The following is a 22,335-nucleotide window of genomic DNA, read 5'->3' as shown; positions in this document are numbered from 1 at the left end:
GTTGTTCCAAGCGAATTTCCATACACACAGCTTATTTTTCCCATTTATTTACATTAAAAAGTTGGAGATACATTATTGGGGAAAATAGAGCACTCTGACTGGATACCTCATGTGCTTAGACCATGTGGTAATAATTGGAGTAGGTTAAGTACTAAAACAAACCATCCCAAGCTTCCAGTGGCTCAACATCAAGTTAATTTCATGCTTCCCAGACAGTCCAAGGTGGGGTAGGAGGGGGCTCTCTCCATGCAGTCACCAAGCAGCTCGTCCCCTTCTTTCTGCTGGCTGTACCTTTCCCAAGGCCCAAACCCTTCAGGGCCTGGATAGGAAAAGTGTGAGGGCCACACGTGGGAGATCTCTATGGGCCCAGAACGTAGCCCACATTTCTTCATTCTCATAGGCCATTGGCCAGAACTCGGTCACATGGCCACACCCATTGCAAGGAAGTGAGGAGAGGTCTGGAAAATGCTGTCGTGTGCCAGGAGGAACAGAACACAGACACTGAGCTCTAGCAGTCTCTGACACACAGCCCAGAAAGCACTAGAAGAGTAGCAAAGCTTGGAAAAGATTTTACATTCAAGAGAGACAGAATTTTTAACAAAATAATCCTGGTACTTGGCATGTTAACATGAATATTATGCTGTGCATAAAATCAGGCCCAGTTTAAAATATGGAAGACCTGTCAAGCAGTATCAGAAACTCCGACAGTATGAGGGCCTTTTAGGGAGGTGGGCAAAGTTGTTTTGTTTTTATTTTTTACCAAACATAACCTCCTTTTCAGGCTTCTTATGTTCCTGTAAGAGCTGCCAGGTTTATTGTAGTTTGACCAGTTATGTATTCTTGAACATTTCCTAGCATTGGGGTCTTGAGCTGAGAAATTGTGAGGTCTGGCAGTACATGGAGATGGCCTGGGGAGGTCTGCAGAAGACGGACCTGGTTCTGTCCAGCCTGGCACTGTGGTCATTAACTACTCACCTCTCTTTTCAACAGCCTGGGGTTCGTCTGCATTGTGTGGAGCTGGGCTCTGGACCTGCTGTGTGTCTCTGCCATGGATTTCCTGAGAGCTGGTTCTCTTGGAGGTACCAGGTAAAGGAAAATGGGGGAAGGTCTGCCCCAGTCAAGGTGAAGGGAGAGGAAAGTCTAGATGGTGTGGCCCTGCATAGAATACCATTGAGAAGCTGAAACCGTAGAGTGAAGTATCATCTCCAGTGATGACCATGATACCTCAGAGATGGATCCAGACCTCAGAACTGTGCTAGCCCATATACCACCTCTGCAGATTAGAAAAAGGCAGATTCTTTAAGATGCTTTATGTCACCTGCTGGGACATCTTCGTCATGCATATAGAAATATGCAAGGTCTTTGCTAGGAAAGATGCTCTCTTAGTTGTAGCATGACATGTAGTACACAGACCCTACCACTGTCCATGGCAGCCCTATCCAGATGAACTCATGCCAAGGATCCCAGATAGTGCCACCTGGCCCTTTAAGTTGAGCCATTTACAAGAACATGGATAGAAGAAAGCAAAGAAGGAAGGTCTGCAAAAGACTCATGAGACCACACTTGAGTGTACCTGAACTGTTTGTTTTGCAGATCCCTGCTCTGGCTCAGGCGGGTTTCCGGGTACTAGCTCTGGACATGAAAGGCTATGGAGAGTCATCTTCTCCTCCTGGTAAGTTAGCTGTCTCACAGCTTCCTCTGTTGGTTATGCCTTCTGACTATCTGAGCTCCCCAACTGCACTGGCTGCCCCTGGTCCCAGGTCAGAGCAGGCAACCCTTCAGGGGGGTCTGACTTTGTCCCTCCCCTCTCTCTCAGTGACCCTTGTCTATATACTTTGGGCTCAGATGTCTCTGCTCCCTGTACTCTGGATGAATACAAGAAACCCAATGACCTGTGCCCTGAGGAAGTCTCGTGCTGGATGTAGGGTATAGCATATGCCATCCAGCTACAGAACTTTCTCCATCTTGCAGAACTCTGTCCCATTAAAGCATTAATTCTCTGTTCCCCCTTCCCTAGCCCCTGGCAACTACCCTTCTGCTCTCTATCTATGAATTTGACTACTCTAGGCATCTCAAAGTGCATCTCAAAGTGGATCATACAATATTTATCCTTTTGTGACTGGCTGATTTCACTTAGCATCATGTCTTCAGGATTCGTCCATGTTGTAGCATATATCACAATTTCCTTCCTTTCTAAGGCCAAATAATATTTCATTGTATATAGACCATGTTTTGTTTATGCATCCACCCATTGATGGACATTTGGGTTTCCTCCACCTTCTGGCCAATGTGAATAATGTTGCTACGAACATGGACGTGCAAATATCTGGTCGAGTTCCTCCTTTCAGTTCTTTGAGGTGTATACCCAGAAGTGTAGTTGCTAGATCATATGGTAATTGGTAGGCCAGGTTCTTAACCCAGTGTCTATGGATCCAGATGGTATCTATCCAAGGATGGGCATTAGAGGCCTATGAACCTGAGTCCATGTATGGGTTTATGAGGACTTTCCCGGGGTGAGGAAGTCTACTGCTTTTATCAGTTTCAAAGGGGTTCTCAGGGCAGCCCGGGTGGCTCAGCAGTTTAGCGCCACCTTCAGCCCAGGGCGTGATCCTGGAGACCCAGGATTGAGTCCCATGTCAGGCTCCCTGCATGGAGCCTGCTTCTCCCTCTGCCTGTGTCTCTGCCTCTCTATCTCTCTCTGTCTCTCATGAATAAATAAAATAAAAATCTTTTTAAAAAAGGGGGTTCTCAGTTCCAAACTGTTAAGCACTCCAGGTGGAGATAGGAACGTGATACAGTCAGACATGCAGCAGAGTCCCTGTCCCTCCAAGTGTCAGCCATACTGCTGGCAGTGGTGGCTCAGTGAGCCAAACCAGGGGCTTACCACCCTTTCTCTGAGCTGTTTCCCCATATCCACATCAAGTCTGAGGAGTTTGAAGCCAGCTGACATGAACTGGCACTCAGGTGACCACCAGCCAGGCCATTCAGCCTGTCACGGCCAGGGTGTCACTCCATGATTGTTCCCTAATTGTCATGGTACCTACTCAGTGGCTGCTTACTACCTCTTAAATGGTCCAGAGGCATTTTAGACAAAAAGAAAGTGTCTAGTCCAGCCATCCAGGAAAGACATTAACAGGTTTTTTTCCCCAAAATTTTATTATTAAAATGTCTATTTTCATTCATCTAGACTATGATCTTACCTGAATCCCCTAGGGATAACTTAGTAATTAATTTATCATTCAAACTAGAACACCATTAAAAGTACAAGAAACACTTAATAATGATACACATAAACTGAACAGTTCTGGATGAAGTGGGACCTAGGGTTATACGTACTGTAATTATAATTATTTTTTGAGAAAACAATAATTTATGGGGCACCTGGGTGGCTCCAGTGGTTGACCAAATGACCTGGTTTCAGTTCAGGTCATGATCTTAGGGTCGTGAGATAGAGCCTGGTATCAGGTCATGATCTTAGGGTCGTGAGAGAGCCTGGTATTGGGTTCCATGCTCAACACAAGTCTGCTTCATATTCTCTTTCTCCCTCTCCCTCGGCCCCTCTCCCCATCCCATGCTCTCATTCCATCTCTCTCCCCCTCTCTAAAATAAATAAATAAATAAATAAATAAATAAATAAATAAATAAATATCTTTGAAAAAGGAAAACCATAATTTACATGTTAACTATTGCTGAATATTATATATTACATTAGTTTTAAAGCCAAGCATGAGGGCAGCCCCAGTGGCGCAGCAGTTTAGCGCCGCCTGCAGCCTGGGGCGTGATCCTGGAGACCTGGGATCGAGTCCTGCTTCGGGCTCCTTGCATGGAGCCCGCTTCTCCCTCTGCCTGTGTCTCTGCCTCTCTCTCTCTCTCTCTCTCTCACTGTGTCTCTAAAAATAAATAAATAAAATCTTTAAACTTCCTATTTAAAATAAATAAATAATTAATTAATTAAAAAATAAAGCCAAGCATGATGATTTGGAATGCATACATACACATTGCAGATCATTTGTGTATAAATTTCATATCATTTGGCAATAGATTTTAAGTAACAAATTGTTTTTCCTTAAAAACTGTGAAGCTCTTGTCCCACTATTCTCTGTCTTCCTTTGTTGCTATTTATTGCCAAGTCCCATGTCATTCGGATCCACGAGGCTATCTATGTTATTGTTTTTTTTTTCCCTTACCCTTAATGTCTTTAGGATCTTTTTCTTTAGCTTCTGTGTTCTAAAATATTATGATATTGTGCAATTATGTGGATCTCTTTTCATCCACCTCTCTGGGCACATTTAGCTTTCAGTTCTCATGAAGTTTTCTTGAATTATTTCTTTGATAATTTTTTTCTTCTGTTTTCTCTGGTTTTTTTTTCTTTTTTTCTTCCTAGAATTGCTGTTATTGTTAAAATATTCATACTACCCAAAGTAATCTACAGATTAAGTGCAATCCCTATTAAATCCCCAATGGCATTTTTTATAGAAATAGAAAAAAACAATTTTACAAATTGTGTGGATCCATAAAAGACCCCAAATAGTCACATCAATCTTCAGAAAGAACAAAGCTGGAGGACTCATAATTCCTAATTTCAAAACACATTGCAAAGCTACAGTAATCAAAACAATGTGGGTATTGGTATAAAGACAGACATAGAACCAATGGAACAAAATAGAAAGCTCATAAATAAGTCCACACACATACAGTCAGCTGATCTTTGACAAGGGTGCCTAGGACAAAAGGGGCCCTTTTAGTTTGTTGATAATTTTCAATCATGTGAATTAACTGTATTTCTTTTATTTTTAATTGCAGAAATAGAAGAATATTCCATGGAAGTGTTATGTCAGGTAAGAAAGGTCTTTGGGTGACATTTGTAACATCTTTTCCATCCTAGTGTTTTTACTGATATAAGACAGAGTGTGGATATTCATTTAAAATCCTAGGAAAACATTTCACAGCATTTGGGTATAAAAATCTTACTAAAAGTTAAGATGGTATTTCAAAATGATAGCCAACATTTACTGTTTATCAATTACTGCTCTAAGCCATTTGATGGAGGAGGAAACTGAGTCATGAGGAGGTAAAGAAATTGCCTGTGGTCAACAGCTAGTAGAGCCAGGTCTGAGCCCGGCAGTAGCTCCCATGTCCCTTCTCTTAGCCACTCTACCATCTGGCCTTTCCATCCTAAGAATTTAAAAGATCATTTTATTTCAGCAAAGATGTTGTTGGCAAGACCTAGGGAGTCAGTTTGTGTATTGGTAGCTATAGTGGCACTTCTATTCTAAGTGAAGTATAAGTGCCATTGGGGAGGGGACCTTCATCTCAGAGCTTGCCAAGGCTGGGGTAAGGAGACTGTGCCCCAAGCCTCCATCAGCCCTAGGGCAAAAGCAAAGGCTGGAGGGGCTCAGGGGAAGAAACAGCCTCTTAGTTGACTGTAAAACTGGTGATGCTGCTAATCATGCTAAAAATTACAAAAAGGCTCCATATAGAAGTCATAGCTCTGTTGGGACCACCCACAACCAGGCCTGGAAGTAGGCTTTGGCCCCTCGTAAGAGGAGCCTTGACAAAATCTGACTTTCCAGTTGTGGTTGTTCCATCCTTCCTCAGTTTCCAAGTCTTTACCTCTTCCATTCTGCACCTTCTTATCATGCTCATATGTCTGACACAATCCTGCCAAAATCTCACTAATGGCCTCTCCCCATCCCCCTAATGTCCATTAACTGGACCTCTGCCTTGTTTCTGTCAAAATTGGTTCTCAAGATGGGTAAATCAGGTCACTTGATCTAACTGGCCTCCAAAAGAAAGTCCTTTTACTGAAACAAGCAAGATAAAATGGGATGCTCTGGTCCTCCAGCTCCACCCTTATAAAGTCACTAGTATGTCCGCTACTAGGTATTGACCCAAAATAATTTTAAAAATATGTCCACCAAAAACTTGGACATGAACATTCACAGAAGCATTATTCACAAAAGTCAAAAAGTGGAAACTACCTAATGTTCATCAACTGATGAATGGATAAAAAAATGTGTGGTATATCCATACAATGGAATATTATTCAGCCATAAACAGGCATGAAATAATGATGCATGCTTCAGCGTGAATGAACCTTGCAAACGTTATGCTAAGACAAGCCAGTCACGTAAGGCCACATATTGTATAATTGCCACGTATTGTATAATTTCATAATTGATATGAAATTTCCAGAAGTGATCAATCCATATGGACAGAAATGAAGTTAGTGGTTTGTCAAGGGCTAGGGGAAATGGGGAACAGGAGTGACTCTTAATGGCTACAGGGTTTCTTTTTGGTGAGATGAAATGTTCTTAACTACACAGCAGTGATGACCTCACAGTTCTAACTACATTAATATCTGCTGAATTGTGCATTTTAAAAGGGTGAATTTTATGGCAGTGAGTTGTATCTCAATAAAGCTGTCATTTAAAAAATTAGCACAATATTTTTAATGTAAAATTTTATTTAAAATACCCGGTATAATCTTTTTTAATAAATAACCTGAATAATCTTTAAATATAGGGTTATAGGAAACTGAATGAAGATCCATAATACTGCTTACCCTCAAATGCCCACAAAAAACCTTTTCTCAACTACATCCCTCCAAGTATATTGAAATCTCTTTTCTCAACCACAATTCCTTAACTTTTATGTCAGCTCATCATACAACTATTATTTGTTTTAGAATAGGTACCTTTAAGGCACCACGAACCTATTCTCTGTATGACTATAGTCAGGATTCTAAATTAGAGGTTTTGGGATGCAACATAGCAATAGTGGTATCTCCTCAAGTTCATTAACGTAGAGAAACTTAGCTACACCCAGTTGTCTTTTTCACTGTGTGTGACCTTGGATAAGTCATTTAATCTTTCCAGGTCATGCCATCAAGTATAAAATACAATCTAGTGGATGGACTTCATGCCCTCCAAGACCCCTCCAGACTTGAGTGTGATTCTTAGTTTGTAGCATTCAATAGCAAAACTTCAAGCAAATAAATTGTAAAGGTCCAATTGGTTTTATGAATCAATTCAGAAATCGGGCAGCACCCCATATAGCAAGTACAGGGGAGCTCCAAAGGGCTACAGAAAAGAAAAGGTTTTTAAGGGTTCTACCCTTAAAAGGGAGTAGAAAGTAGGGAATGATTAGCAGAGAATCCATTGTTTTAGGCAAGGTCACCCTTGTGAGGGGAGCGGAGGAGGCCTCTCGGTAATTTCCTCGTGCTGACCGGGAAATTCCTGTGTTGACTGTGTAGAGGCTACATTTGTAGGGGGCTGAAGATGCAGTCAGGCTGGGGTATTAAGTGACTTGGGGCCTTCACCTAAGTGATGCCATTTTAGGCCTGTGGCTTCTTTTTAACAGTAGGAGGTGGAAGTCACACAGAGCTAATCTTTAGTCTCTGTGATTAATTGGAGAGTGAAAAGCAGCTCTCTGATGTCTCTTTGATGGACAGGAATCCTATCTGATCAGGGCCCCACCCTCATAACCTCAGTGAACCTTAATGACTTCTGTAAAGACCCTGTGGTCTTCAAATGCAGCCACACTGGCGGATAGAGCTTTAACATGTGAATTTTGAGGGACACAGACGTTCAGTCCAGAACAAGACTTCCTGACACCATCCAGTAATCTGTCTTTGGGGGAGAAGGGTGGAAATAAAAACTGCTAAAATAATATAAACTAAGTAATTGCATCAATACTGTGTGTCTATCTTGAAGAAAAAAAAAATAAATGGTGCGTATTTTAACCAGTGGAACCTGTCACCTGCTCTTGCCTTCAAATATTCTAGTGGGAGCAGTGAGGGGCTTGCCCATTGTTTCCTGAACCAATGAGGCCATCCGTGTGGCCCTGGGTTTGTGGGGCAGGCATGGGCCCAGAGATAGCCAAAGGAATCAGAACACCTTTACAGTTCTTTGTCTTTGAAGCTGGCACTGGTTGTAGGCAGAATTGTATGTCCCCACCCCCAGCCTGTCTCCCCCAGAAAAGGTGCCCATATTTGGTGCATTTCCACCACAGAATTGAGACCAGAGTGGAGAATATCTGTATACTTACTTTTTAATGCTCTTAGGATAGAGAATACAAGGGCTGTGGGGAGCCCTTTGTCTTTGCCCTGCCTCCTACGGTCCTGCAATTTCCACCTCTTTGCTTAATGTGGAAGAACAAAAACAGAGCCCTAGCCCAGAGAAGGGAAAGAAAATTGCCTTTCATTTTGGAAGCACCTTAAAGAGTAGATGATGAAAATACAGTCACATATATTTTTTTAAGTCTTCAGCCTCTTATGGTGCAATCTCCGCAGCCCCCACTGAGAGCCTCCATCTGGGGAACCAAAAAGCAAATTAGGATTACTTCTCAATTGGTAGAAAGAGAGGTGGAGTCAAGGGCCTGGAAGCTATCCAAAATAAGGCTGTCTACATGGTAAAACAGGATAGCTTTGGGGCACCTGGATGACTCACTGGTTGAGCGTCTGCCTTTAGCTCAGGTCATGATCCTGGGGTCCTGGGATCGAGTCCTGCATTGGGCTCCCTGTGAGGAGCCTGCTTCTCCTGCCTATGTTTCTGCCCCTCTCTCTGCCTCTCATGAATAAGTAAATAAAAATAAAGTAAACAGGATGGCTTTGTACGTTCTGGTGTTGAATTTTTGAAATCACATAGACCTCGAATCAATCCCATTTCTACCACTACTAGTTATGTGGCCTTGGCCGCATCATTCAATCTGTGTGAGCCTCAGTTTACTTCTCTGTAGAATGGAGCTGCCGCTTCCTCCCTGCAGTTCTAAGTGAGGGGAAAGGAAGTGATGAAGGTGAGGGGTGTGGCACAGCACCTCTGGCCATGCTAGGGATGCACAGATGCAGCTTCATAGATTTTTTTTTTTAAGATTGTATTTATTTGACAGGGCACAAGCACGGGGAGCACCAGGCAGAGGGAAAGGGAGAAACAGGCTCCCTGTGGAGCAGGGTGTCCAGTGTGGGGCTCAATCCCAGGACCCTGAGACCATGACCTGAGCCAAAGGCAGACACATCACCCACTGAGCCACCCAGGTGCCCTGACTTTTTTATGATAGCAAGCAGAAGTTCCTCATATGGGCGCAGGTGAATGGGGGTAGTGTTGACAAATTAGATGGGACCACTTAGGAGGAATGGGGCTTCAGAACAGGGAGCCAGTGTGGCTTTCTGCAGAGGTTGACAGGCCTGCCTGTTGGTCACTGATTCATTCTCTCCACACCTCTGCTCTGTCCTCCCCTCCTACCCCTGTCCCCAGTAGAATTCCCCTACTTGCCCATTCTGTACCTAGCCCAGTATGACAGCTCCGGCCCTGATTCTGGATGCCCCTCATCACCAACACCTCCACACATCATAGACACCTTCCCCAGACTCCCTGCTGGCTAGCTGGTGTGGCCAGGTTTCCTCATCAGTGCTGCGGGATGGGGGCAGGAGCTTGCTGTCCTGGGGTTCTCTCTTTGTCCCCAGAAGAAGCTGTGATTTATAATGGATATGGCCCCGTTGAGTGCTGTGCAGTAACAGACCCTGAATAACTTACTGTGAGTGTCTGGGATCTGCCTCGATACTGAGATGATGCTAGAAAGGGAAGGGAGAGAACTCACAAGCTGGGAAGTGACTGTACGTCATATGAGTGCACTAGGGCTGCCATAACAAAGTACCACAGACTGGGTGGCTTCAACAACACAAATGGATTCTCTCACCATTCTGGAGGCTTGGAAGTGAAAGGTCAAGGTGTCAGCAGAGTCTGAGGCTTGCTGTCAGTGTCCAAATCTTTGGTTCTCATAAGGACACTGGTCAGCTTGGGATCATGGCCCGCTCTAATGACTTCATTTTAACTTAATCACCCCAATCACCCTATCTCCAAGTAACAGCCACATTCTAAGGTACTGGAGGGGAGAGGTTAGGGCCTCAGCATGTGAATTTGGGGAAGACACAGTGCAGCCCCTAACAAAGGAAGACACAGGAATTCTGTGTGTTTCTGATTTTCTTTTTTATTTATTTATTTATTTTTTGTTGTTGTTGTTGTTTCTGATTTTCTTGTGTGTTTTCTTTCTTAGGAGATGGTCACCTTCCTGGATAAGTTGGTAAGTAATTGTCTTGAACTGATCTCTGGAGAGTTCTGTTTGGGTGGGCAATTAAAGATGTAGCCTTTGAAAGTGTCAACTGTTAGAGCCCCCCAGGTGAGTGGCAAGGGCAGGAATGGCACCCTTTGGGGCAGCGGGAGGCAGGGTAGCTGGTCAGGAGGAATTACAAGCACAGGGATGGCAAAATGTTCGGAGAACAATATAGTGCCAAGTTTGGGCGTTTTTGGTTTTGATTGTTTGTTTCATGGAAAGTATTTTCCAGGGAACAGGATTATCTCGGGTTTGAGTTAGGGGTAGAGAGCTTTGCTGGCTGGCATCAAGAATTTTGGAAAATAGCCTATAGACTAATATTTCACAATTTTTAAAAATTGATGCCCCTTTAGAAATACCTAACATCAAATGCCTTCACTTAACATTGTTTGGAACGTCAATGACAAACACAACGCAGACCAGCGATGATGATCGGAGACTATACTTTTGCTTTTCACTCACAGAAGATTGAGATTGTAATTAGGTAGGACACTTCTCCCATCCTGAGTTAGGTCACGGTGGCAGGGTGAGGACACTGCAGCTAAGCCAGGACTGTGGCAGTGGAGGGATAGCTGATAGAGGACCTCAAAACTATGGATTTAGTCCCTATTTGTTGGATCTGAGAGTCAGGAGGAGAATTTGAGATGACTGGTGGGTTCCAGTTCAGCAGCAAGGCATGGTGGCAAACACTGTAGGAAATGAGGCAAAGACGTCGTGGTCTCTGCCCTCTGCAGATTCTCAGTCCCACAGAATTGGCTTCGGATCTTTGAGAATGGTGGGGACATCTAAGAGGATATGGCCTAGTGCGGCCACCCCAGTTCTGACTCTAGAATGACCTCCTATCTAGAAGACTTCTAGCTGGCTGAGAAAGTCTCTTACTCTGATTGTTGAAAGAGAGCCCTATGGTTGTTGGCCGGGTGGGGTAGGTGTCCCTCCCTGGCCCAGTCATTCCTGGGACCCTGGGGAAGGAAGCCGGGCCCGTTGCAGGAGAGGTGGTCATCTGCCACCTGGAGACAGCCACTGAAGCCATCGGGGTCAATGAGTTCCCTGAGGAGAGGCCTTCAGGTTGCACCATGAAGTACTCCCATGTGACGGGGAGAGGAAGGAGTAGACTCAGTGAAGTGAGAAAAAGAGTCTGGAAAGCATAGTGTCACAGAAGCCCAGGGAAGAACATTGCAAAGGAAACGTCTGATGCCACAGAACAGTCAGAAGAATGAGAGCCAAGAGGAAAAAAAAAAAAAAAACTATTATGAATCATGAATAGCCTTTGAGAGGGAAGTTTTAGTGGACTCAGGGATCGCAGGGAAAAGGCCAGGCTTCGGAGATGTATGACAGTTACCAAAGAGGCCACTGGGGTAGATCATTGTGAGAAGCTGGACACAGAGAACAGAGGAGTGGCAGGGAGCTGAGTTGGGAGCTGCTTTTCAAGATGATGGTGAGGCTGGGCAGGCTCGGGGAGGCTCTGATGTGGCTAAATGCAGCCAGCAGGGTGGGGTGGTGGGGAAGAGCCCGGTTTTAAATTGGGGAGGCCTGGGTCTGAATTACCATCCATGTGGCCTGGGCAAGTCATCTAACCACTGTGAGCCTGTCTCCCTATTTGTAAAACGTGTATTAGAAGGTTATTGGAGGAACTCCAGATGGTAGGTATACACACTTAGCACAGTGCCTGTGACATAGTAGGTCCTCAATAAACAGGAACTGTTGTCATTCCTTGTTAGCAGCAGCAGAAGAAAAGAAGATGCTGGTAGAGAGGAGGGCAATAGAAATGCCTTTGAGGTTTCAGTGGTTAGTTAAAGGAGGAAAGATCCAAAAAGAGTGGGGAGTAGAATCATAATCACCCAATGAAAGATGAATATGGAACACAGGGAGGGAAGTCATACTAACTTTAAGACAAAAAGTAGAAAAAGAGGTAAGACAAATTTTGATCTGAGAGAAGGTAGAGAGGGAGAGGGAATTTGGGGTCAGTGGCTTTAGGGTTCTGAGAAAATATAAAAGATCAGTCACCTTTGGAGGCTCTCGAGGCTGGTCTGTGTGGGAAGGGAGGCTTGAAGAGGGTGGACGTTGAAGTTGCTACTGTGGGGGCAGTGGAGGAGGAGTCCTAGGAAGTGAACAAAGGGATTGCTGGCTGAGGCTTTGGGCCAACAGGGAGCACAGGGCCCCAGGGCTCTCACCTCCCCATCCAGGAAACTTGCCCACATTCAGCTCCCTTCTTTATCCTTCACTAGGGCATCCCTCAAGCGGTGTTCATTGGCCACGACTGGGGAGGCATGCTGGTGTGGAACATGGCTCTCTTCTACCCTGAGAGAGTGAGGTAATTAGGCTTTAGGCATCAAGAGTTTGGATTTGAATTCCCCTTAGAATCCTTCCTTGGGTCTTGATCTCCAGTAAATTCTTGAAAACAAATAGGTTATCTGGGAGTGCAACATCTAGCTTCCTAGTACCCATTGAGCCATTAATAAGGAGGACTTAATGAGCTATGTCTTAGGAAGCAAGGCCTGTCCGGTAATGGGACTGATAACTCAGGGCCTGGGTAGCCAGTGGGAAGGCAGAAGAATGGTGGTAGATTTTGGAGAGAGTGGGTGAGGCTTCAAGGGTGGTGGAGTCATAGAATTGAGTGCCAGAAGAAACTTCAGTCCTGGACTGGGAGTTAGGAAGCATGGCTTTCAACTTTGCCCTGACCAAGCTGTGTGACAAATCACTTCACCCATCAGGCCTTGGTTTCCTCAACCACAGAGTGGTAACTCCTTTCAACTATCCAACCTGGAAAATGCTATGCAGGTGTCAGGTTAGAATGGCATGTTGTGACCACCACCACATCATTCATAATCATTCTTAGAATGACATCAGGGCACCAGTGGGAGCTTTCAGAGGACAGGTTTTGAACCCAGAGAGCCAGGTGGCCTTTGTGGCCACACCCAGTTGAGCGGGCAACTGTAGTTAAAGCCTATGTGAACTCCCATTCAGCCTGGGTTCTTAGCATATTAAATAAACATTATCCTTCACAGCCCTCTGTATTTCCCTAAATGATCCATTCACTTTCTCTTTGGTGGGACATATAAGAACAGAAACAGTGGAAAATTATGTTCAGCCCAACATCAGTTCAAATGGTAGGATGATATCAAAGACCAAAAGGAATCCAACACTTCCTGAAATATTTTTAAAGTTTTTGCACTCTTGTGTTTCTGATCTCTTTAGCTTCTCTGTCTGTCCTCTCTTTCATTCAGAGTTGAAATAAGAGCTCAGTTCTTAGGAATTGGGTCACTAGAAAGTTACTGTACAGACTGTATTAGATGCTTCTTAAAGAGGACAAAAGGAAATAGAACAACAGGCTTATGATCTCTACCTTGAGGGAAGTGAAACACCTTCCTGTTGTTCTATTAACAACTTAGTCTCTCTCTCCCGTGAGAATTTGAGAATATTTAACATGAGCCCAGTGAAGTTATATTCAGAATAACATTAGGTCTGACATACACAAGCATGCTCTGGATTCCTGTTCCTCCTCTCATTGTTCTCTTTCCATCCCATGTGTCATTAGTTTGGTAGTAGTTGCTCCTTCTCCATCTGCGCTCATCAAAGCAGCCCTGTTACTACACTCCTGGAGGGTGGGAGCAAGCCAAGACCCCCTTCCAGGGCTGTACATAGTGGGACACAGCATCTCTGGCCCTGGACAAAGCTGACTTAAGAATATTATTGCCATTGAACATCTTTCTGGCCAGAGAATGAAAGAAAGTTCAGGGTAGAGCCCACCTTTAATTGGATTTTTTTTTAAGATTTTATTTATTTATTCATGAGAGAGAGAGAGAGAGAGGCAGAGACACAGGTAGAGGGAGAAGCAGGCCCCATGCAGGGAGCCTGACATGGGACCCAATCCCGGGTGTCCACAATCAGGCCCTGGGCTGAAGGCGACACTAAACCCCTGAGCCACCCGGGCTCCCCAAGATGTGGATTTTTTTTTAAAGAATCTTTTATTTTTATTTTTTTAGAGAGCAGGGGGGAGAGGCAGAGGGGGAAGGGGAGAGAGAGAGAGAGAAACCTAGGTAAGCTCCACACACAGCATGGAGCCCAATGTGGGGCTCAACCTCACAACCCTGAGATCATGACCTGAGCAGAAATCAAGAGTTGGAAGCTTAGCCAACTGAACCACCCAGGTGCCCCCTGGAATATTTCTTTAAATCCTTGGTTTTGGCATTCAACTGAGATAAACTATAGGGACATATTTAATGTAAGGGTCTTCTTACATGTTTGACCAAGAATACTTTTTTTATCTCCTTTCTTTGACAATCATCTAGAAATTCTGCTCCCAAAGGAGACTGTGGTTTAGCTTTCTCCAATCCTTATGCGGTTGGCACCAGCTTTTATATGCTAACATCTCATGTGATGATGATAATTTTTTTTATATATGGAATAAGCTGTATGTCAAGGCAATTGAAAAGAAAACCTTCATCTGCTCAGAATATTTAGATAAAGCTAGAGTTTCTTGACTTGTGATTTAAGTAATGCTTAAAATAGATTCACTGGTAACACTAGAAACCTTTAGGCATTGGTATAATTTATTTTATAGCCTCAGCTGCACTGTCTAATGGTGGCTACTGAACATTTGAAATGTGGCTGTTTGAACTGAGATGACTCTAAGGGAGAAATACCTTCCAGATTTCAAAGACTTAATACCAAAAAAAATCTTATTAATATTTCTGTATTGATTATGTGTTGAAATTATTATTATTTTAGATATATCATGTTGAATATTAAATTATTTAAATCAACAGTAGATTTTAAATTTGTATTAACAATATTAGTATCATTCAGTTAATATTAAGTAATATTTTAGATTAATCTCACATGCTTCTTTCTACCTGTTTTAATTGGCTAGTAGAAAATGTTAAATTATGTGTGGCTCGCATTATGCTTCTTGGCTGGCACTGGCTAAACCTCAGCACTGCTTTTCCTGATTATTTCATTTGTCCTAGTTATCTTGCTCCTCCTGGTTTATATCTCCCCAAGATATTTTCTCTTTCTTATTTCCCTTTTGGGAAGGAGTTTCCCTAGGATCAGAGTAGGTACGGGATCCCTTACTGATGAGCCAGACTAACTGTGCTCCTGGCTGACTTCTATCAGCCCTGACTTCATGTGGTCACTCAGATCTACCCCTCTGTTCTTTATGGGACTGAGAAATCACTCACTGCCATCCTGTTCCTCTTGGGTGACTAAAGTAGTAGTGTGCTGGGCCTCTCCTTGCTTCTGGTGTCCCTCTCTGCATCTGTGTCATATATCCCTGCTTGATACATCACTTCCTGACTGCAACTTCAGTCTGCTCCTCCCCTCTTCTCAGAAGCCCTCATAGTTTTCTTGATTTTCTACAGCATCTGATCCAGACTCGCAGCCCTGCATGTCTAGGCTCTCACTTGCCTTGCTGGCTTTATTTCACAAGATGCCTCATTAAACACTTGGCCTGGGCAGCCCAGGTAGCTCAGTGGTTTAGCACCGCCTTCAGCCCAGGGCCTGATTCTGGAGTCCCAGAATCGAGTCCCATGTCAGGCTCCCTGCATGGAGCCTGCTTCTCCCTCTGCCTGTGTCTCTCTGTCTCTCCGTCTCTCATGAATAAATAAAATCTTAAAAAAAAAAAAACAAAAAAAAAACACTTGGCCTCTCACCACATAGATTTTTTCTTTTCTTTGTTTTTTTGGCTCTCTCAAACTCAACCCCAAACTTTGCCCCCTTCTAGAATTTGCTAATGCTACCCCATGGTATTTCCCTTACAGTATTGTTTCCCCTTCCCTACACTCTTCCACCCTTAAAAGACAAGTTCAGATGCTCTCTTTTTCATGAGATTTTCCATGATGCCCAAATCTAGAAACTCTTTGTCTCCTTGAACTCCCATGTGCTTGTGCTATTCTTATGGCTCGTATCACAGTTTGTTTTGTAATATAGTCATGGGTATATTTGTCTAGCCTTTTTAAATTATAATGAGCTCTCTGAGTATTGATTTTATATCTTCTCTCCCCTAGCATATAGCATGGAATTAACACAGTGAAGCGAGTGAAGGAAGGAAAGAAGGAAAAAAAGGAATGCATTTTTAGAAACTATAATCTAATGAAGGTTGATATACTGCACATAATGTGTGTTTGTGTGTGTGTGCGTGTCTTTGTCTAAGGCAAGAGGGTGAGAAATACTGCAGTTTGGGCAGCCCCTGTGGCGCAGCGGTTTAGCGCCGCCTGCAGCCCAGGGCGTGATCCTGGAGACCTGGGATCGAGTCCCGCGTCGGGCTCCCTGCATGGAGCCTGCTTCTCCCTCTGCCTGTGTCGCTGCCTCTCTTTCTCTCCCTGCATCTCTATGAATAAATAAATAAATAAAATCTTAAAAAAAAAATACTGCAGTTTAGTGGGGGAAAAAAAACAAAAAAAAGCCATAGCCTGGGAGTCAAAAACTCAGAGTGCTGACCCATCCTCCCACACACTGCTAGTCAGAGATCTTATATATATCCCTTTCTTGTTCTGAACTTCCGTCCTGATGTGTAAGGTCCTTTCTGGTTCATACAGACTTCTTACAGGGTCTGTGTCTTCGTGTCTTCTTTCCACAGGGCAGTGGCCAGTTTGAATACTCCCTTTGTGCCAGCAAATCCCAATGTGTCCACAATGGAGAAGATCAAAGCCAATCCCGTTTTTGATTACCAGCTCTATTTCCAAGAACCAGTAAGTTTGGGACTCAAGAGTTATGATCCCACCAAGGTTTTTGTTCTTCTTTCTCCTCTATCTCTCGTTCTCCCATTAGCTTGATTTTCTCAGTGCCCTTTCATTTTCCATGGCATTAGTCAGAAATGATTTTACACATGGGCTCAAGTGAAACTGGCTCCTCAGCTCAGCTGGCCCTTCCTGGGTGATGACACATTTCTGTGTGTGTGTGTATTTGGGGTGGCAAGGGGAAGGGCATAAGGGTGATGGTGCAGTGAGTTCTCCTGTTTCTCCAAAATTGTGGAGTGGGGAGCTGAGTGCTGGTTTGGAGCTGCTCTTTCTCAGTTCCATGGCTGAGAGGCTAACAAAGGCCACTGATTGTTGGTGACAGCTCCTGAGCCCTTGCCAGGGACCTGGTACCTCACTTGCTGAGGACTGGTTTGTGATACAGGGAGCATCAGAGCCTAAAAGCAGGCACTAGGCCGCAAGTGTGCTTTGAGATATGTATTCTAGGTATCACTTCATGTGCCACAAAGCCCAGAGTACCTTTCAAAGATGCCCCCTGGACCTTGGGTGACACCTGTGATGGGGTGTCACTGTTCCCTTTCAGGGGGATTCACTGAGGGTAGCATTGTGAGTCAGAATCATCTGGCCTCATCTGAGGGGGCACTGCCACTCATCAACTCTTAGGTTATGGACCCCAATGTCCAGCTACATCTGGGTAATTCCAGAGAGGATAAGAGAAGTTTGCTTAGCACTCTGGAGAGAGAAGGATGGATTGAATTAATAAAGAACACAGGAACATACCCCCACTTCTCTCTCCCAGACTTTGCCCTTGCTGCTCGTAGGAGGTACCATGCCCAGCAAGGGTCACACCATCCCAGTTTCAATTTGCCAAGTAACTCTTCTCTAAGAATGATTTTAGGGATGCCTGGGTGGCTCCATCGGTTGTCTGACTCTTGATTTGGGCTCAGGCATGAGCCTTAGGGTCATTGAGCACCAAGTCCATCCTATGCTCAGTGGAGAGTCTGCTTGGGATTTTCTCTCTCCCTCTCCCTCTATTCCTCCCCCTGCTCTCTCTCTCTATTGTTTCAAATAATCTTTAAAAAACAATAACATATGCATACACACAAACAACAATTTTGATTGATAAGTTGATACCTTGGAAGAGGAACTTTTTTTTTTAAGATTTTAGGAGCCCAACGCAGGGCTCGATCTCACAACCCTGAGATCATGACTTGAGCTGAAACCAAGAATTGGACACTTAACTGACTGAGCTATTCAGGCCCCCCTAGAAGAGGAACTTTTTGATTCAGGCAACACTCATTCAGAAAGACACCAGCAGCCTCTGGCAACATCATGAAAAGATGCTGAATATATCACATTCTCCATTAAAGCCAGGCCTTACTGTACCCAAAGTGCAGGAAGTGGTGGGCTCCCTTTGGCTTGAATTGAATCAACACATCTTTAAGTAGTGTACTTAAACATGTTTGAAGTACTTTCAACACGTTTGAAGTAGTCTTGAGCTTGAAGGATGGATTAGATGGTGTATTAGTCAGCTGGGGATGCCATAACAAAGTACCATAGACTGGGGTGGGGGCATAAATAATAGAATTTATTATCTCATAGTTCTGGGGCCCAGAAATCTGAGATCAAGGTGTCTATCTGGTTGGTTTCTTCTAAAGCCTCCATCCTTGGTTTGTGGATGGCCCCCTACTTGGTGTGTCCCTACACGGGATATCCTCTGTGCATGTGTGTTTCTGTGTTCAAACTTCCTCTTATAATGACACCAGTCCTAGTAGATGAGGGTCTAAGGTAAAGGCCTCATATTAATTACCTCTTTAAAGACTTAATCTCCAAATATCATTACATTCTGAGGTATTAGGGGCTAGGGCTTCCTAGGAATTAGGAGGAGATATGGTTCAGCTTCAGCCTATAACAGATGGGTAAGGGGAAAAGGAACAGTGCCCTTGGTGAAAGAAATGGGAGGAAGGGACAAGATGGGGATGGTGAAGGGGAAGGGGAAGGGGGCAGACTGTGAGAAGTGCTCTAGTGCCCTCTTTGGAAGGTTTGGTCAACTGGGACAGGAAGGAGGTGAGTGTCCTTGTGGCCTGGACACTAAACCCTGAGCCTGTAGTTGATGTCAAAAGTAGTAGAGAATCCTTGTAGGTTCATCGTCCGGTCATAGATGGCCCCATGAAAATTCTTCCAGCAGGACTGGAAATCCGAATCCCAATCTCAGGTGTAATGTACTGCCTGCCACCCTTTCCCAGGTGTTTGCTTCACCCCTGTGCATCTCACACTGAAGAAGGCTCTGGTGGTGGGGAGAAAAACAAAGTGTTGGTTGTAGGTGCCTCAGTGGCAGCTGCCTCAGCCTTTGGGAAATGGGGACGGAACAGGACCCCACCCAAAACTGGGAAGCTGGTGTCTGGATTCCTCTCACCTCTTACCTGACCCTTTCTCAATCTCTGCCTCTGCTTGGTCCATACTCCCAAGAGCCCTATCCCTTCCCACCACCCTCTGTGTGCCCAGAGTATCCCCTTTCCAGAGGACACGCCCACCCACAGGTCCTTCCATCACCAGCACCTCATGCTTCATAGTTACTTCTCACCCTCTTCCCTCTTCCCTAACCCAGCCCCCATGCCCCATGCCTGGGCAACAGGCCCTCAACACTCAGGCCCTAGCTGCCAGGCTGCACCATATGGGGGATGCACAGGGGTAGGGATGGCATGGGCATGAAAGCCCTTTCTCATCCATTTGGATTCACCATTCAAAAGACTTGTATCTGCTACGGAACAGAGGTGCCCCACGACGCGGGTGAGGGGCTGAGCATGACAAATACACTTAAATGTCAGAAATGTTTTGACTGGTGTTTCTTATGAGGAATTAATATCCATTAATTCAAAAAAAATATCCATTAATTCATATAGCAGATGCATCTGCATCATCTCTTATGTGCCAGTTTCAGAGATGAGGTACAGTGTCTGAGGGTTGAAACAGTTCTTGGACAAAGAGTCAGGTAACACATAACTGTAGAAGAAGTCAGCTACTAGGACCATCATGAAGGCACAGCTTATTCTGGGATCTCAGAAGAAAACACAGTTAAATTTTTATTGAACGAGAGACATTTGAACTGGCCCTGGGAAGATGAATAGGATCTGTGTGAGTGATAGAAGAAGGAAGGGCATTCCAGAATGAGGGGACAAATGGCAGAAAATGCATATGAAACTTGCTTAATGCAGGCAAGTTATTTATCTCCCATAAATATCATGGGACATAGGGAGGTCCTAAAAAAATAGTCAGTGATCCTTAAGGTGCATTTCAGAAGGTCTGGAACATCTTGAAATGACCCGCACAATTTACTGTATGCATGCATTTTCCCAGGGAAGGAGTTCCTTCCTCACTTCCCTTAGAACCGTAAGAATTCAATACAAGCTAGGAGCCGAAGGGTTTGGGGTGTCAGGCAAGGTGCAGGAATCAGGGGCATTGATATCACCTGGGAGTTTGCTAGAAATGCAGACTCACAGGCCCTTTTGCGATCTACCCAACAAGACTGCTTTTTAACAAGGTCCCCCTGGGTGACTCTTGTACACACAGTGCCCGAGGAGGCTATCCCAGCTTGGACAGCTCCTGTTCTGTGACTCAATTTCTATGATTCTCCAGCCTGATGATTCTCAGATGTCAGCATGCATCAGAATCACCTGGAAAGCTAGTTAAAACACAGATCACCAGGCTACACCCCCAGAGTTCTGCATCAGTGGGTTTTGGTGGCACCAAAGGATTCACATTTCTAACAAGCTTTGAAAGTGAGGCTGGTGCTGCTGGTCCTGGAGTGTAGCCTCAGGAAAGGGGCTAATCTAGTCATTATCCAGGTGGTGGTAGGCAGATAGCCATCCTTCTCAGTGAATTGGAAACTTCTGGGCAGCTATCCCAGTCAAGGATTGCTGGAGCGGATCAAGGAGGCCATTGACCCTATCTCCAATAATAGGTTCCCTGCAATGCAGTGGATCTCAGACTTTCTGGTCCCAGGCCCCCTTACACTCGTAAAAGCTATTACAGACCTCAAAGAGCTTTAGTTAATGTGTGCCAGCTATGTGTACTGGTATTTACCATACGAGATATTGAAATTTTAAAATACTTATTATTTCACTTAAAAAATAATAATGTGCCCATGTCGATGTAAGTAACATGTTTTTATTTTTTAATAATGTTTTCCTTAAAAAATATAGTGAGGGGGTGCCTGGGTGGCTCAGTCAGTTAAGCGTCTGGCTCTTGGTTTCGGTTCATATCATGATCTCAGGGTCGTGAGATCAAGCCCTGTATTGGGCTCTCCACTGGGCATGGAGTTCTTAAGATTCTATCTCCCCCTCTCTCTGCCTGTCCCCCTAGGCATATTCTCTCTCTCTCTCTCTCTCTCTCTCTCTCAATAAGTAAATAAATACATAAATAAATATAAAATAAAGTAAAATAAAATAAAAAGAAACTCAAGGCCCCAAGTCAGTAAACCAACACTCAGTACCCAGCCTGACTGGAGCTTCAGCCCCCCACAAATGTAACCTCTATGCAGTCAACACCCAAATTTCCTGGTCAACACAAGGAAATCACCGAGAGGCCCCCTCCACTCCCCTCAGAAGGGCGACCTTGCCTAAAACAGTGGATTCTCTGCTTCTCTTTTCCTTCTTTTTACTCCCTCTCTACCCTTAAAAACCTTCCCTCTCCTGTAGGCCTTTGAGCGCCCTCTACTGGCTACACGGGATGCTGTCCCATTCATGAACCCATTAATAAAGCCAAATAGATCTTCAAAACATACTTGGTTAGATTTTTGTTATTTAACCACACACATAACATAAAATTTACCATCTGAACCATATTTAAGAGTACAGTTCAGTTACATTAAGAACCTTCGCTTTGCAAAAAAAAAAAAAGAACTTTTGCTTTGCTGTACAGCCATCAGCACCATTTGTCCCCAGAACTTTTTTTTTCTTTTATATATGTATAATATATTATATATATATATATATAATATATCATTGAAGTTCGATTTGCCAACATATAGTATAACACCCAGTGCTCATCCCGTCAAGTGCCCCGCTCAGTGCCTGTCACCCAGTCACCCCCACCCCGTGCCCGCCTCCCCTACCACTACCCCTTGTTCTTTTTTCCAGAATTAGGAGTGTCTCATGTTTTATCACCCTCTCTAATTTTTCCCACCCATTTTCCCTAGTTTCCCCTATAATCCCTTTCACTATTTTTTATATTTCCCATATGAGTGAAATCATATAATGATTGTCCTTCTCTGATTGACTTACTTCACTCAGCATAATACCCTCCAGTTCCATCCACGTCAAAGCAAATGGTGGGTATTACTTTTTCATCATGCAAATCCAAAATTATACCCAGTAAACACAAACTCTCTATTCCCTCCTCCCTCCAGCCCCTGGCACCCAGCATTCCACTTTCTGTCTCTGAATTCAACTATTCTAGAGAGCTCGTAGAAGTGGAGTCATACAGGAATTGTGTTTTGGGGGTTTGGGTTATTTCACTTTATACAGCATCC

The 22,335-nt window shown here is 44.2% G+C and overlaps 1 protein-coding gene across 1 annotated transcript in view; it reads left to right on the top strand.

Annotated features, from left to right (window-relative positions):
* Nucleotides 1-22,335, top strand: part of EPHX2 (epoxide hydrolase 2) — a 62,313-nt gene that overhangs the window by 21,422 nt on the left and 18,556 nt on the right. Inside the window, exons 7-12 of the mRNA XM_038573750.1 lie at nucleotides 991-1,086; nucleotides 1,594-1,672; nucleotides 4,804-4,838; nucleotides 10,054-10,080; nucleotides 12,336-12,421; nucleotides 16,688-16,799. Coding sequence (XP_038429678.1) covers nucleotides 991-1,086; nucleotides 1,594-1,672; nucleotides 4,804-4,838; nucleotides 10,054-10,080; nucleotides 12,336-12,421; nucleotides 16,688-16,799 — 435 coding nt within the window. The remainder of the gene's footprint in view (nucleotides 1-990; nucleotides 1,087-1,593; nucleotides 1,673-4,803; nucleotides 4,839-10,053; nucleotides 10,081-12,335; nucleotides 12,422-16,687; nucleotides 16,800-22,335) is intronic.

This window comes from Canis lupus, chromosome 25 (genome assembly GCF_011100685.1).
Source record: "Canis lupus familiaris isolate Mischka breed German Shepherd chromosome 25, alternate assembly UU_Cfam_GSD_1.0, whole genome shotgun sequence".
Taxonomy (NCBI): Eukaryota; Metazoa; Chordata; class Mammalia; order Carnivora; family Canidae; genus Canis; species Canis lupus.
The sequence above is the reverse complement of the archived record's forward strand: the minus strand, read 5'-3'. Positions and strand labels throughout refer to the sequence as shown.